Here is a 12,836-nt window from a genome sequence, read left to right as displayed (position 1 = left end):
AATGGCTTAATAATAATAATAATTTATTATTTATACCCTGCCCATCTGGCTGGGTTTCCCCAGCCACTCTGGGCGGCTTCCAACGAAACACTAAAATACAATAACCTATTAAACATTAAAAGCTTCCCTAAACAGGGCTGCCTTTAGATGTCTTCTAAAAGTTTGGTAGTTATTTTTCTCTTTGACATCTGGTGGGAGGGTGTTCCACCAGGCCCTCTGCCTGGTTCCCTGTAACTTGGCTTCTTGCAGCGAGGGAACCGCCAGAAGGCCCTCCACGCAAGACCTCAGTGTCTGGGCTGAACAATGGAGGTGGAAACACTCCTTCAGGTATACTGGGCCAAGGCCGTTTAAGGCTTTAAAGGTCAGCACCAACACTTTGAATTGTGCTCGGAAATGTACTGGGAGCCAGTGTAGGTCTTTCAAGACCAGTGTTATATGGTCTCGGCGGCTGCTCCCAGTCACCAGTCTAGCTGCCGCATTCTGGATTAGTTGTAGTTCCCGGGTCACCTTCAAAGGTAGCCCCACATAGAGTGCATTGCAGTAGTCCAAGCGAGAGATAACCAGAGCATGCATCACTCCGGCGAGACAGTCTGCGGGCAGGTAGGGTCTCAGCCTGCGTACCAGATGGAGCTGATAAACAGCTGCCCTGGACACAGAATTGACCTGTGCCTCCATGGACAGCTGTGAGTCCAGAATGACAGGAGACAGAGATGAGGCAGGCTGCTGAAGAAGCCAGGGGGTCTCCCCCTCCTGCTGCAGCCAACTCCCCTCTCCCACCCCAGTCTCGCAGAACATGCAGAGAAATGAAAAGGGCAGAGAAGAGATTGGTTGTACACAGGCGCAGTCTACGACTACTTGGGGGAAAGGAACTCTGGAGAGGAGCCTTAGAGAGAGCAGTGGGAAGGCGGGGACCTTCAGTCCTCACTACTGTCTCCTTGGGGCAAGACCTACTGGGAAGAGTTGTGCTGACCACTAGGCTGTGCTGTTTAGGCTTCTTTGAATAAAGAGCTAACGGCACTGACACCGTGGGGCTGATCTATGCCTGACTCTGGTTCCTGAAAACCACGAGCATTTCAGCCACATTTGGGACCTTAGCTCAACATGGCTGCCCAATTTTTGCAGATCAATCTTTTATTAAAAAAAAAAAAAAGACAAAGAGGAGCTTCCTTACCCTCCATGGGAAGTACTGGTCTTCCATTCTGCCGATCCCCAAACATCCTCTGACATTTTTGCCCCATACGAAGAGCTCTCCTCGGTCTGCAAAGCAACACAATATACCAAGTGATGACTCCAAGTTGGCCTTGGTGGACGTTTGCTTATTTGTTGGCAGAAAGATTCATTTTAAATCCAGTTCCTTAATTGGCCACTACAGGTATTCCTCTACCTCCTAATTTAAAAAAAAATGAAAATGAAATGGAGCACATCTTAGTTACTCGTAGATATTTGTGATGGGAGATGAGGAAAGTCAAACCGTCATAATCGTAATTGTTTTGCTGCTGCTACTTTTTTTGACAGAACCAACCTTACTTTGGCTAATCTCTCTCTGTGTAATGAACTAGTGCAGTTTGTTGAGCAGCTGCCCCCTGCAGGATTCATTTGGTGCCAAGCCCATGGAAACAACACACACAAATCCAACAGCAAATCCAGAAAATTATGTCTGCCTGCCTCTCTTTTGTTTTTAATTGTAAATGGACCGCATTTGCAAGTGGCATTGCAGCACGGCCATTAATGGGCTCCATTACCATAAAAGTGCCTTGTTCCCAGGATCAGACACTGGGCAATATCCAACCATTGTGTCCTGGCAGCATGACTTCACGCACCTGCCTCCTCCCCACCTGCCCTGCTCCCTCCCCAAATCTTTTCCAGAGGGCTGTGTCTGGGGCAGGATAGAGGGGGTGGCAGATCCAACTGCACAAGTGAAATTGAGTTACCATATTTTTCCATGTATAACACACCCCCGTGTACAACACAACCCCTATTGGGGGGGACTCAAATTTATGAAAATGGGGAAAGATGACCCCCGTGTATAAGATGATCCCCTTTTTTTAACATTAGAGTAAAAAAAAAACCTAGTCTTATACACGGAAAAGTACACTTAGCACTATTTCCAATACAACCCACTCCTCCTTCCATCAGGATTTTCACCAACCCAACACAGACCCTCTTCCTTTAGCCCCCTCTGCCTTTCACTACCTCACTCTTCATCCCCATTACACACCAGCTGGGCTTGCACACTGGCCCAGAATCCATGCCTCTGCCCACTGACCACCTTGTTCGTGTCCTGCCTTTAGACCCCAAACTTACATTTTCCTCTTGCTTAACTATTTCCCCCTTCCCTCTCAGGTGGTGCACTGTTTTCTGACGTTCTATCGCCAACACATTCCGTAGTCGGAATGCTGGTGAACATTCTATGATGTCACAGCAACTCGGCCAATGAAGTGCTCAGAGAGGGCTCACGGACAAGCATCCAGCTTTTAAGCCTGTTTATAACGAGGCAGCTCTAATACTGAATGCTTTTGCTTGGCTGACTAATAAAAACATTGCTGAATCAGGCAATATCCTGTTCTCACAGTGGCCAACCAGAAGCCTGTGGGAAACCTGCAAGCAAGATTCAAGCACAAGAGCCCTCTCTCCTCCTTCCATTACTGCTTCTAACTCGGGAGGCAGAGCATAACCACAATGGCTAGTACCCATCAATAGCCCTCTCCTCCTCCAGGAATATATCTAGTCCTCTTTTAAAGACATCTAGTTTGGTGGCCATCCCTGCCTCCAGTGGGAGGGAGTTCCGTAGTTTAACTCTGTGCTGTGTGAAGGACTTTATCTGTTCTGAATCTTCAAACAGTCCCCTTCATTGGATGTCCACAATTTCTAGTGTTAATTAATCAGCACTAACGGGACTTGGCAGAGGGAACAGATGCGAACTACAAAAATTGCTCTGGATTAACTGTGGGAAGCAAGAAAACTGACAGGATAAAGAAAAACTCCTCTTCGGACTTGAAAGAGGCAGGGACAGAAAATCCCCCAGCCGAAGACTGCAAAATCCTTGAACTAAACCTCGCTCAAACTTACTTCTGAGTTCACATGCCCAGGCATGCTTTGGAAGCCACTTACTGGTGACAGCAGCAAACTGGCTGAGTCCACAGCGGATCCGAGCCACACGGACGTCCGGGTTGAGGTCCGAGAGGCCGAACAGGGTGGGTGGGATCATTTCGGGAGTCCCCGTTTCCATCAGCTTCGGTCCTTTCCCAAGTATCCCGTAGCCCCAGACAAAGACATGGCCTTCTTCTGGGTTGGGGGTCAAGAGAGGCTCAGTGTTAACATGCTCAGTCCTTTGCAACGCCCCGTGTCCACCAGATCCATTAGCTCAACACTCTAACTAACCGAGTCAACTTGTTCCACCTCCTCCCCCCATTTGAACGATTCCCTCCCCATCCCATGTGTTCCAGTGTTCATGAGAGAAGGAGAAAAAAACTTTCTCCATCCACTCCCTCCAGGCCACACATATAGTTTTATAAACTGCTATCATTGCCACCTTTTTATCTGAACTATGAAGTCCCAAATGATGCAACCTTTCCTCATACAGGAGTCACTCCCCCTTCTAGATCATTTTCTGTTTTTCATTAGCTCTGGCGCCACCTACTGTTGGCCTCCTTGCCTTCTCCCACAAAGCATCATGCAAATGTTTTAAATCATAGATTTTTTAAGCGCTGGACATACCATTTAAGACAGCGTTGACTGTCCCTCCGCAAGCAGCCTCCTTCACTTTCCCAACTTTGAAGGGCAGGTGTCTGGGCACATTAACCTATGCAACACGGAAGTTTGAGACACTGATCAGATACAGTTTGGGTTTCATCTATATGTGTGTGTATTTATACTTTACTTGTATATCATGCTTTTCCTCCAAGTTCCTCAAGGTGACAGACACACTCCCTATCCTGTTTCTTCGCAACAACCCTGTGAGGTAGGCTGACTCCGCCCAAAGTTACCCAGTGAGCTTCACACCTCTGAGTGGGGATCTGAACCCTGGCCTTGCAGAGCCGAGCCCCAAAACTAAAACCAGAACACCACACTGGCTTAAAAATAAGTCTTCCACAGTTTGGTTCAGTGACAAGAGTTTCACACTGACATTACAGGATGAAAGAACAGAAGAGCAACTGAAAGCATGTCTGCCTAAAAATCCAATATCCTCCATCTTTCATACTCTGCATTTTATAGTTCCAGAATTCAATACCTCCTTTTTTAAAGTTTAATTCTAGCCCAGTCTAGCACCTCTCAGACTGGTGCTCTCCAGTGCTGGACTACAACTCCCATCAGCTCAAGGCAAAACGTTAAATGCACTATATTAAGGGAAATGACAAAAATGTGCATATTAGGGCAAAATTGTGTACCCCAAAATGTATATATTAGAAAAATGCACTCTAAAATGCTGGTGAATTTTCATGAGGACTTAAAGAAAATGCAAGCTAATGTGGAAATGTGGAGAACTAAATTTATGATCGCAAAAAATAAGAAACGGAGACTGATAGATTTGCTTCTCCTGAACTTGGACTGATATAAATTCCACTATGGCCAAGACCCAAAGCATAACCCTTGTTGCTGTCCAAAAATTGCACCACCAAGCCTCAACATTCCAGCAGGACCCCAGCAGCACCTGAAAATCTCAGGGGGGAGACACCCATCCTCACCCGCTTACTGTCAAACACAAGAGACAGGAGTTCAAACCGCATCTGAACTGTTCTCACCTGGGTTGACTCGGTAACCGAAGACAGCTGCAGGTATTCAGAGTTGCCCCAGCCAAAGATGTCACCGTCCTCCGACACGGCAAGGCAACAGTCGCCGCAGGTAGAAACCTGAGCGATGCGCACACCCGTGATGTCTCCACCAAGCTTTGTGGGGGTGCTGACAATGTCGTAGTGACCGAGGCCTGATGTGGAAACAGAGAAAATCCCTTGTATATGTTATACCATTTCCATCATCCCAGACCACTGGTCCTGCTAACTAGGGATAATGGGAGTTGTAGTCCGACAACAGCTGGAGACCCAGGTTTGGGAAACCCTGCTCTACAGAAAGGAGATACCTGACTCTTAAACTTCTGGACAATGCCCAGCAAAGTCTCAAGCAGAGGGAGGGCATGAAGAAGCAAACAGGCAAGTGAGGGAGATCTTCTGTGTCCCTGGCCTTTGCCAGAAGGCAAACAGTGGGGAAGAAAGCGACTGGATGCAGTCTGGGATTAAGTGTCGTGGTTTTCCATCTCCCTACGCTGCACAGATCACTGAAGATTGCTTGATTGATTGGGGGCGGGGTGTTTGTCTCAGTGGACAGCTTAAGAAACTGTCATGGGCAGGATGGTTCAACTCAAAGCTTGTACAGAACTCTCGTTTTAATTGCTTGCCTTATAACCAGTCAAATCATACAAGGGAAAATTAGCAGACTAGGCTGTGCCATGGAAACGACAGAAGTTAAGGCCAGGTTTGTGTTACCCTGCCCTGGTCAGAACAATCTCCTTCTCCATTATCCAAATAAATAAACCCAGGGCTGGGTCAGGGACAGTTTGAAGATCTCTGGTTTAGTGCATACAAAACTCCAAGAACATTTTCAGTTGTTCCAGGTGTTTCCCCCCCCTCCCCTATTATAATGGGTATAATTCAGCTGGACTCCAGCTTCCATCATCCCTGACCATTGGCCATGCTGGCGGGGGCTGATGGGAGTTGTAGTCCAACAACATCTAGGGAGCCGCAGGTTTCCCTTCCCTGAAGCAGTCATTTCTATGCTCTTAATTTCCATGGACAAGCATCCTTCTGCCTCAACCGTGCTGCTCCCACAAGAGGTAGAAAGTGTTGGGGAGCAGAACAAACTCCCTAGACTAGGTTCATGCCCCATCCTGCCACCAGGACCCTTCGGACAGCTTACCTGTTTGGCCGTCCGCTCCCCACCCACAGGCATAGACATCTCCTTTCTCCGTCCTGAAGAGGCTGTGGTCCTGCCCACAAGCAACCTATAGGCACACACAAAACAGCAGGTGAAGAGTTAGACAAAAAAAATTGTTTGAAATTAAATCAATGCAAGCGGAAACTGCAACAAAGTGTTGCAGCGCCGAGGGCTGCTGTTCAGTGTTCCAGGGAGAGTATGTTCCATTCCTCCTCTCAATGGTCAGGGCCCTTCCGCACTATGCATTTAGAACAGTATCATGCTCCTTTCGTGGCTTATTCTGTAGAATTCTGGGAAGTGCAGTTTGTTAAGGGTGTTTGTCAAGAGAAGAGGGATTCGCTGTTAAACTACTCTTCCGTCAGTGTCCTGAGCGAGATGGACCAATGGTTTGACTTGGACTTACACACAAAAGCACATCCCTTCCCACCTCATCTTATGCATGTTCTATTCACACGTGAAATAATAATTCAGTTCATACCCGGAAATGGCAGGAGAGAGTTGGAGAGTCCGTGTGGCTCACGAGGAGACCTTCCCCAGATCCCAAAGAGGATGTCAGTGAGGGCGGAGGAAGCCCCGAAAAGACCAAAGGAGCAGTGGGGCTTTGTTTACGCTGCTCAGCAGCCCTGCCTAACAGCTGCCATGCGGGGCAGTGCAGCTGCCGCCCCCGCTTTCCCATGCACCCTTGGCCCCAGAGCTTCAATTCTAGTTGTGGATATTTTTGGATGCAGGATTTTTGGTCTGGATTGAAGAGAGAGCGGCAGAGAGGGCATTTAAAGGGCGTTTAGAGGATGCTAACTGACACTTAGACAATTTCACTTATGTGCAAGGGGCCCAGAACGTAACCCCCCTGTAAATGGGGAGTAGCCTGTAGATGCAAAGCAACAGATAATTATGGTGATAAGAACAGTATACAAATTCAACAGGCTACTTACCTGGACAACTTTATCTTCAAGTTGTGGCAGGCGGCTAATAAGCTGGCTCTCACTGTATGCGGCCAGGAAGACATCATAACAAAGAAAGTGAAGTAAGCCACCAAAGAAGTTGCATGGTTGGGATCATTTTTAAAGCACATTAGGGTTTACGCCATACTAATTTTTGACCGCGTTTTGTAGTAAATCACATCTAAATTCACCACCTTTCTGGCAAACACACAGGGTTATTTGCAATTTAACAATGGCTTGGAATTGCGGCTGTCATGGGATTAAATAAATCTTACTTGAGGATTTACTCAATTAACTGATTAGATGGGGGCGGGGAACTATCCATCTCAAGTTTTGGGATGTTACACCAGTGTCACGGCGTAAGACGAACCTCCCATTCTCTCTCCCGTACAGTTCTTCTAAGTGGCTCTTATTATCTGCATCCTATAAGGCAGGATGAAGATTTTAGCATAAGAACATCAAGCAAGGACAGGGATGCTTGACCTAATTTCAGGCAGAATTCATATAACCAACATGCTGGGTGGAAAAATATTATTTTGGCTGCAGGGCCTCTCTGGTTATTCAGACAATCCATTCTCTCCATCTTGCTCAGTGGGGCTGATGTGGAGCCCAGTCTCCTTAGCAACTCCTGGGTTAGGGAGCCTGTTAGGCCGTATCTGCGCTATACATCCTGGGAGCTGTAGTTCATTAGGGGTTCTGAGAGTTGTTAGGAGACTGCTTATTTCCCTCACAGAGCTACAATTCCCAGAGTTCCCTGGAAAAGGGATTCATTGTTAAACCACTCTGGGCCTTAGGGACAGAGCTCACTCTCTGTACGCAGAAGGGTTCAATGCCTGGAATCTCCAGTTAAACAAGAACTCAGGAAACAGGGTATGAGAACAATCTCTTACCTCTAACAGATTATTAATATTATTATTATTATTATTATTATTACCTTTCTAGAGGCATTAATAATATGTATGTATGGAAAAAGTTGGAAAATTCTTTAAAGACTTTCAGAATTTGACAAACCTGCTTTGGGAGATACATTTGGAGCAGAGCAAATAGTCTCACCTGTAAATTTCACCTTCAACCACTTTCCGGCCACACTGCCCATAGGAATTGTTGCCCATGCTGAAGACTGAAACAAAGTTATAGGATGCCATCAGACAGATATCAAGTACCACCCCTCAAGGATAGATACTGGCTGAGTTCGGACACAATGCTAAGCAATGGCTTAGCAGTATAGAATGAGTCTAGCCTCCACACTGGGCTCACATGCTCCTACCTTCCTTTGTCAAGTGTGGCCACGAGATCAGAAGCTTCCAATTCTGTTTTAGGCTGGTCACCTGAACCACTAACTGTAGTTAAACTGTGGTCATTTCTAGAATCATTTCTAGAATTGAGGATAGTTTTGCAGTGGGAGTATGTAGGGCAAGCTTTTGAAGCACCCCCACATCAAAAAGCTGGGGGAGATACTTAATTACAAACAGCATCCCTCCTTAGAACTTCATTGGAGTTCCACCATACCTCCTTCAGAGTCTGTCAGCACTAAGGAGTGTGCTCTCCCACAGGAAACCTGTACAACTCGGGTCTGCTGAGGCTTGTCCAGGGGCAGTGCAACAGGACTTGGCTCCAAGACATATTCGTAACCTTTAGCTTTTATAAAATACACAATGAAAGCAAGCACAGGTATTATTGCATACAAACATGAGTGCTGGTTCCAGAGGTAGCCATGGAATCTGTTGTGGCAAAACTAATAACAGGTCTTATGGAACCTTAAAAATTGTGGGATAAGGTTTGGGAGGCTAATGGTTGGATGATGCCCATCAGGACTGGAAGGGCAGGATGCAGGAAGCCCAACAGTTAAGTTGGATATTTTATCCTAAAATAAAAATGACAGGACCAAAGGTACATGGGCATACAAAGTTTCAAACCGGCCAAGTCTTCACAGACTTACAGCGATCTCTCCTGCTCTGATGAAACCCAATCTGGGAATCCTTGTTGAGGCCCGTGCCCCAGACTTTGGTGACATCGGTCGTTCTGGAGGATAGGAGGGTGAATCCATAGCCACAGGCAGCAGAGGAAATCTTTCAAAATGAGATACAAGTAGATGTTGATATTGAGAATAGAAACAGAAATAGAATAGAAAATGTTGATATTGAGAATAGAAACAAAGGACTCAGCAACATCGCTAGATCTCCAGAAATGAAGAAAGGACACAAGCTAAAGTGACCTCCTGCTCCTGGCAGGAGCCAGGAACATACAAATTAGCCTGTTGGATCAGGTCGATGTGCCCAGCTAGTCAACATCCTGTTCTTACAGCGGCCAACCAGATGGGAAGCCCAAAAGCAGGACCTGAGCACACAAGCACTCTACCCACCTGGAATTCCCAGCAACTGCTATTCAGTGAAAGAAAGAGAACTTCCTTTTGGCCGTCCTGAATCTTCCAATGCTCACTGCTGGTTTACCATTGTAGCCACCACTCTAAGCAATCTTGGCTCTGCCCGATGCACAGCAGCAGTCGGCATAATGGGAAAAGATGCTTTACCAGCCCATCAATGCCTCTTGAGCATCCCAAATTAAAAAAAGGAGGCCAGCTTCCTCATTTCCCCCCACTCACCTTGTCGTCCACCTCCAGGCGATATGGAGTGGGCTGGATCCTCCGTTTCCTGAACCCAGGGTCAGGCACGACAAAGGTGGGAATTCCCAACGCCCCCGAGAAGCAGAAACCCCACACAAACACCCGGTCTTTCCTTTTGGCTTGTTTCCCCACGTACTGGAAAATGGGGGCATTGTCATCAGCTTCTTTGATATCCCTGATGCTCTTCGTCCCGGCTGCTTTCGCCAGGCCTCTGGAGAGCCCCTCAGAAGGAAGCCTCGGGGGGAGGTCAAAAAAGGTCCTGCAGAGGCCGCACAGAGAGCCTTGCTGGGGGTTTTGAGTGGGGAGACCGAGGGGGCGCTGTGTCCTTGTTAGAGGCCCTTGAAAAAGACCCCTCGTGCAGAACAAGGCCAGGCCCCAGGGAGACCCCAATCCATTTCCGGGGAGGCCCTGAAATAGCCCTTCTTTGGGCGTCCAAGGGGGGCCCAGGGCGTCACTTGAGGGCCTCAGAAGCAGCCCCGGAGAAGCTCTCCGGGAAAAGCCCCATATTCCCCGAGGAAGCCCCAGCTGCGCCCCCCTTGACCCCCTCTGGAGTTCTGGGGACAGCAGCGCAGCCCCACGGGAGCCCCGAATCTTGCACACTTGCACCAGCCCCCCATGAGGCCCCATCGCTGCCTAGCGAGGCCGCGCTTTCTCCGCCGCCGCGTCTACGGCTTCTGGTCCAGGCGCAGGAACACCTGCAGCCTGGGCAGCGCCATCTTGCTCACCTTTCGCCTTTCACCCGCGCTCTCGGTCTGCGCATGTGCAGCGCCTCTCCGTCGAAGCGCGGCCACGACACGGCAGGCAATGAAGCAGGTGCCTGGTCCGCGCAGGCGCCGAGGTAGGGTCGGTAAAACGCGCCGACGACGGAACGCTCTGCGCAGCCGCAGAAGCTTCATCCCAATAGTAGCCATGATACGAGAGGCAGTTCAGTTTCTCCCTCGCCCCTTCTCACCTAGTCAGCCATTCGTTAGAGGGCGCTGGATGCCTTTCAGCATTCATTTCGCTCTGCGCAACGATCACTTCCTAAGGGCAGCCATGACACGATAGGCTAGAGGCTGCGGCCAGGCTTCATATTAGTTAAAGATATTTCACTTGGCCTAATCTCCCGTATCTGAGTTGACGGCGGCAGCCATGACACTAGAGGCACATAGTTGCCTGATGTTTCTGAATGGTTATCCATTCATTTTTATGGGAGTAAGCAGTGCTTTAAAAAAAAAATCTTCAGGGGTACTCTCATTTTCATATTGAAATACTGCCCCTCAATGAGGCCAAACTTAGATTCACAAAATGTTTAGGGGTATGCATACTCCTGCGTCCCCCCCAGAAAAAATGCACTGGGAGTAAGCCCAATGGATCTGAGTGAACTAGTATAGAATTGCGTTCCTAAAACAAAACAAAAAAAACCACATTCAAAACAAATGTTCTAATTAAAACAGGCAATGCCTGTTTTATGTGAAGATAGTTTATACCAATGACCACACCTCGCTCCTCAGACCACAGTAGATTTTTTTTTCTGAGCATGCGTAGTTCAACCCTTTTAAAGCATAAAATGCACCAATGAGCATTGCTTCCCTTCATTAAAGTATAATAAAAAAAAAATAATGCAATTAAATACCAAAAAGAACCGTTAAAAATACTTTTGAACTATTCATGGAAAAGCACTGGAGGTTCTTATTCCATTAAGGCTGCAATCTTGTGTACACTTGTGTAAGCTCCACTAATCCCAGTGGGACTAACTGCAGAGCAAATTTACATTTATATTCTAACGTTTCCTCTAAGGAGCTCAAGGTGGAGTTCTCCTCCTTCCCATAACTTTCACACGACAACCTTGTGAGGTTGTCTGAGAGGCAGTGACTGCCCCCCCTCCAATCACTCACTGAGCCTCATGGCCAAGCAGGACCTAAACCCTGGCCTTCCAGGTCCTACTCCGGAACTCTAACCACTATACCACACTGCACGGTACAGTGCTACCTCGGGTTAAGAACTTAATTCGTTCTGGAGGTTAGTTCTTAACCTGAAACTGTTCTTAACCTGAGGTACCACTTTAGCTAATGGGGCCTCCCACTGCTGCCACGCCACCACCACCCGATTTCTGTTCTCTTCCTGAAGCAAAGTTCTTAACCTGAGGTACTATTTCTGGGTTAGTGGAGTCTGTAACCTGAAGCGTCTGTAACCTGAAGTGTCTGTAACCCGAGGTACCACTGTACTAGAATCTTGATGCTTCTGGCTCCTCTGCAAGCCTGTTTATATCCACACTTCAGACACATTCACTTCATAGTGAAGTCAGGTGCGTACATTTGAGACAGCTGTCATGTGCATGGGGCAAAAACATCCCCACCCACTCTCTGATATGTTCAGCACCATGCAGATGCAACTTGAAACACAAAGCAGAGTGGATGAGCTTGTTGCATTTTAAGCTGTACATGTGTTTTGGTGGGGCAGTGCCCCATTTGCCCTGATGGACCAGCCTCTGCTACTTCCGAGTAAACATGAGTGTCCCTATTTTCCAGGGACAGTCCCAGATTCACAGAAGCCATCCTGGTTTGTGATTTGACCCCAGAACATCCCGCTTTTCCTTAGGATGTCCCTATTTTCATATGTTAGAAATGTTAGAGGGTATGGAGTTATGTGACTCCCTGTGTCAAAAGGATAAGTAACTATACAACCTTTAGAAGACATCTGAAGGTATGGGGAAGTTTTAAAATATTTAATGCTTTCTTATGTTTTTATATATGTTGAAATTTGCCCAGCATGGCTGGAGCAACCAAGTCACATGGGTAGGGTATAAATAATAAGATTATCATTGTTATAATTATGAATTAGGACATCCCTATTTTCGTCAGAAAAATGTGGGAGGGTATGTACACATGGTTGTGAAACAAATGCACATTCTTCCTTGGTGTGCCCCAGACTCCATGACATAGGAGCCAACTCCTAGGGGCTGCTTCAGTCCCCACAATAAAATACAGTCATACCTCGGGTTAAATTTGCTTCAAGTTGAGCAGATTCGAGTTGTGCTCCGCGGCAACCCAGAAGTAACGGAGCGCGTTACTTCTGGGTTTCACTGCTTGTGCATGCGCAGACGCTCAAAATGACATCATGCGCATGCACAGAAGCAGCAAAAAGCGACGTGCGCGTGTGCAGACGTGGCGTCGCTAGATACGTTTACCTCTAGATGCGAACGGGGCTCCAGAACGGATCCCGTTCGTATCTAGAGGTACCACTGTATTTGAGGGGGCTGGTTCCCCACAAAGTTTATGGGCATTCCCATTCAAATGGTGTGTGTGCACTGCATAATATGACTGATTATGCAGGGCGGGGTTTACCTGGGCCCCCACAATATT

At 47.5% G+C, this 12,836-nt stretch overlaps 1 protein-coding gene across 1 annotated transcript in view; it reads right to left on the bottom strand.

Moving 5' to 3' along the window:
- The window catches only part of RCC1L (RCC1 like), a 15,574-nt gene extending 5,328 nt beyond the window's left edge, over positions 1-10,246 (bottom strand). Inside the window, exons 1-10 of the mRNA XM_088845566.1 lie at positions 9,472-10,246; positions 8,809-8,938; positions 8,379-8,507; positions 7,923-7,989; positions 6,861-6,912; positions 5,911-5,995; positions 4,743-4,924; positions 3,718-3,802; positions 3,112-3,285; positions 1,172-1,257 (exon numbers count right to left, since the gene is read on the bottom strand). Coding sequence (XP_088701692.1) covers positions 1,172-1,257; positions 3,112-3,285; positions 3,718-3,802; positions 4,743-4,924; positions 5,911-5,995; positions 6,861-6,912; positions 7,923-7,989; positions 8,379-8,507; positions 8,809-8,938; positions 9,472-10,119 — 1,638 coding nt within the window. The 5' untranslated portion in view covers positions 10,120-10,246. The remainder of the gene's footprint in view (positions 1-1,171; positions 1,258-3,111; positions 3,286-3,717; positions 3,803-4,742; positions 4,925-5,910; positions 5,996-6,860; positions 6,913-7,922; positions 7,990-8,378; positions 8,508-8,808; positions 8,939-9,471) is intronic.
- Positions 10,247-12,836: the final 2,590 nt, after the last annotated feature.

This window comes from Podarcis erhardii (assembly GCF_964252035.2).
Source record: "Podarcis erhardii genome assembly, chromosome: 16".
NCBI classification, from domain to species: Eukaryota; Metazoa; Chordata; class Lepidosauria; order Squamata; family Lacertidae; genus Podarcis; species Podarcis erhardii.
Note: the sequence above shows the minus strand (reverse complement) of the source record. Positions and strands in the feature narration are given on the sequence as shown.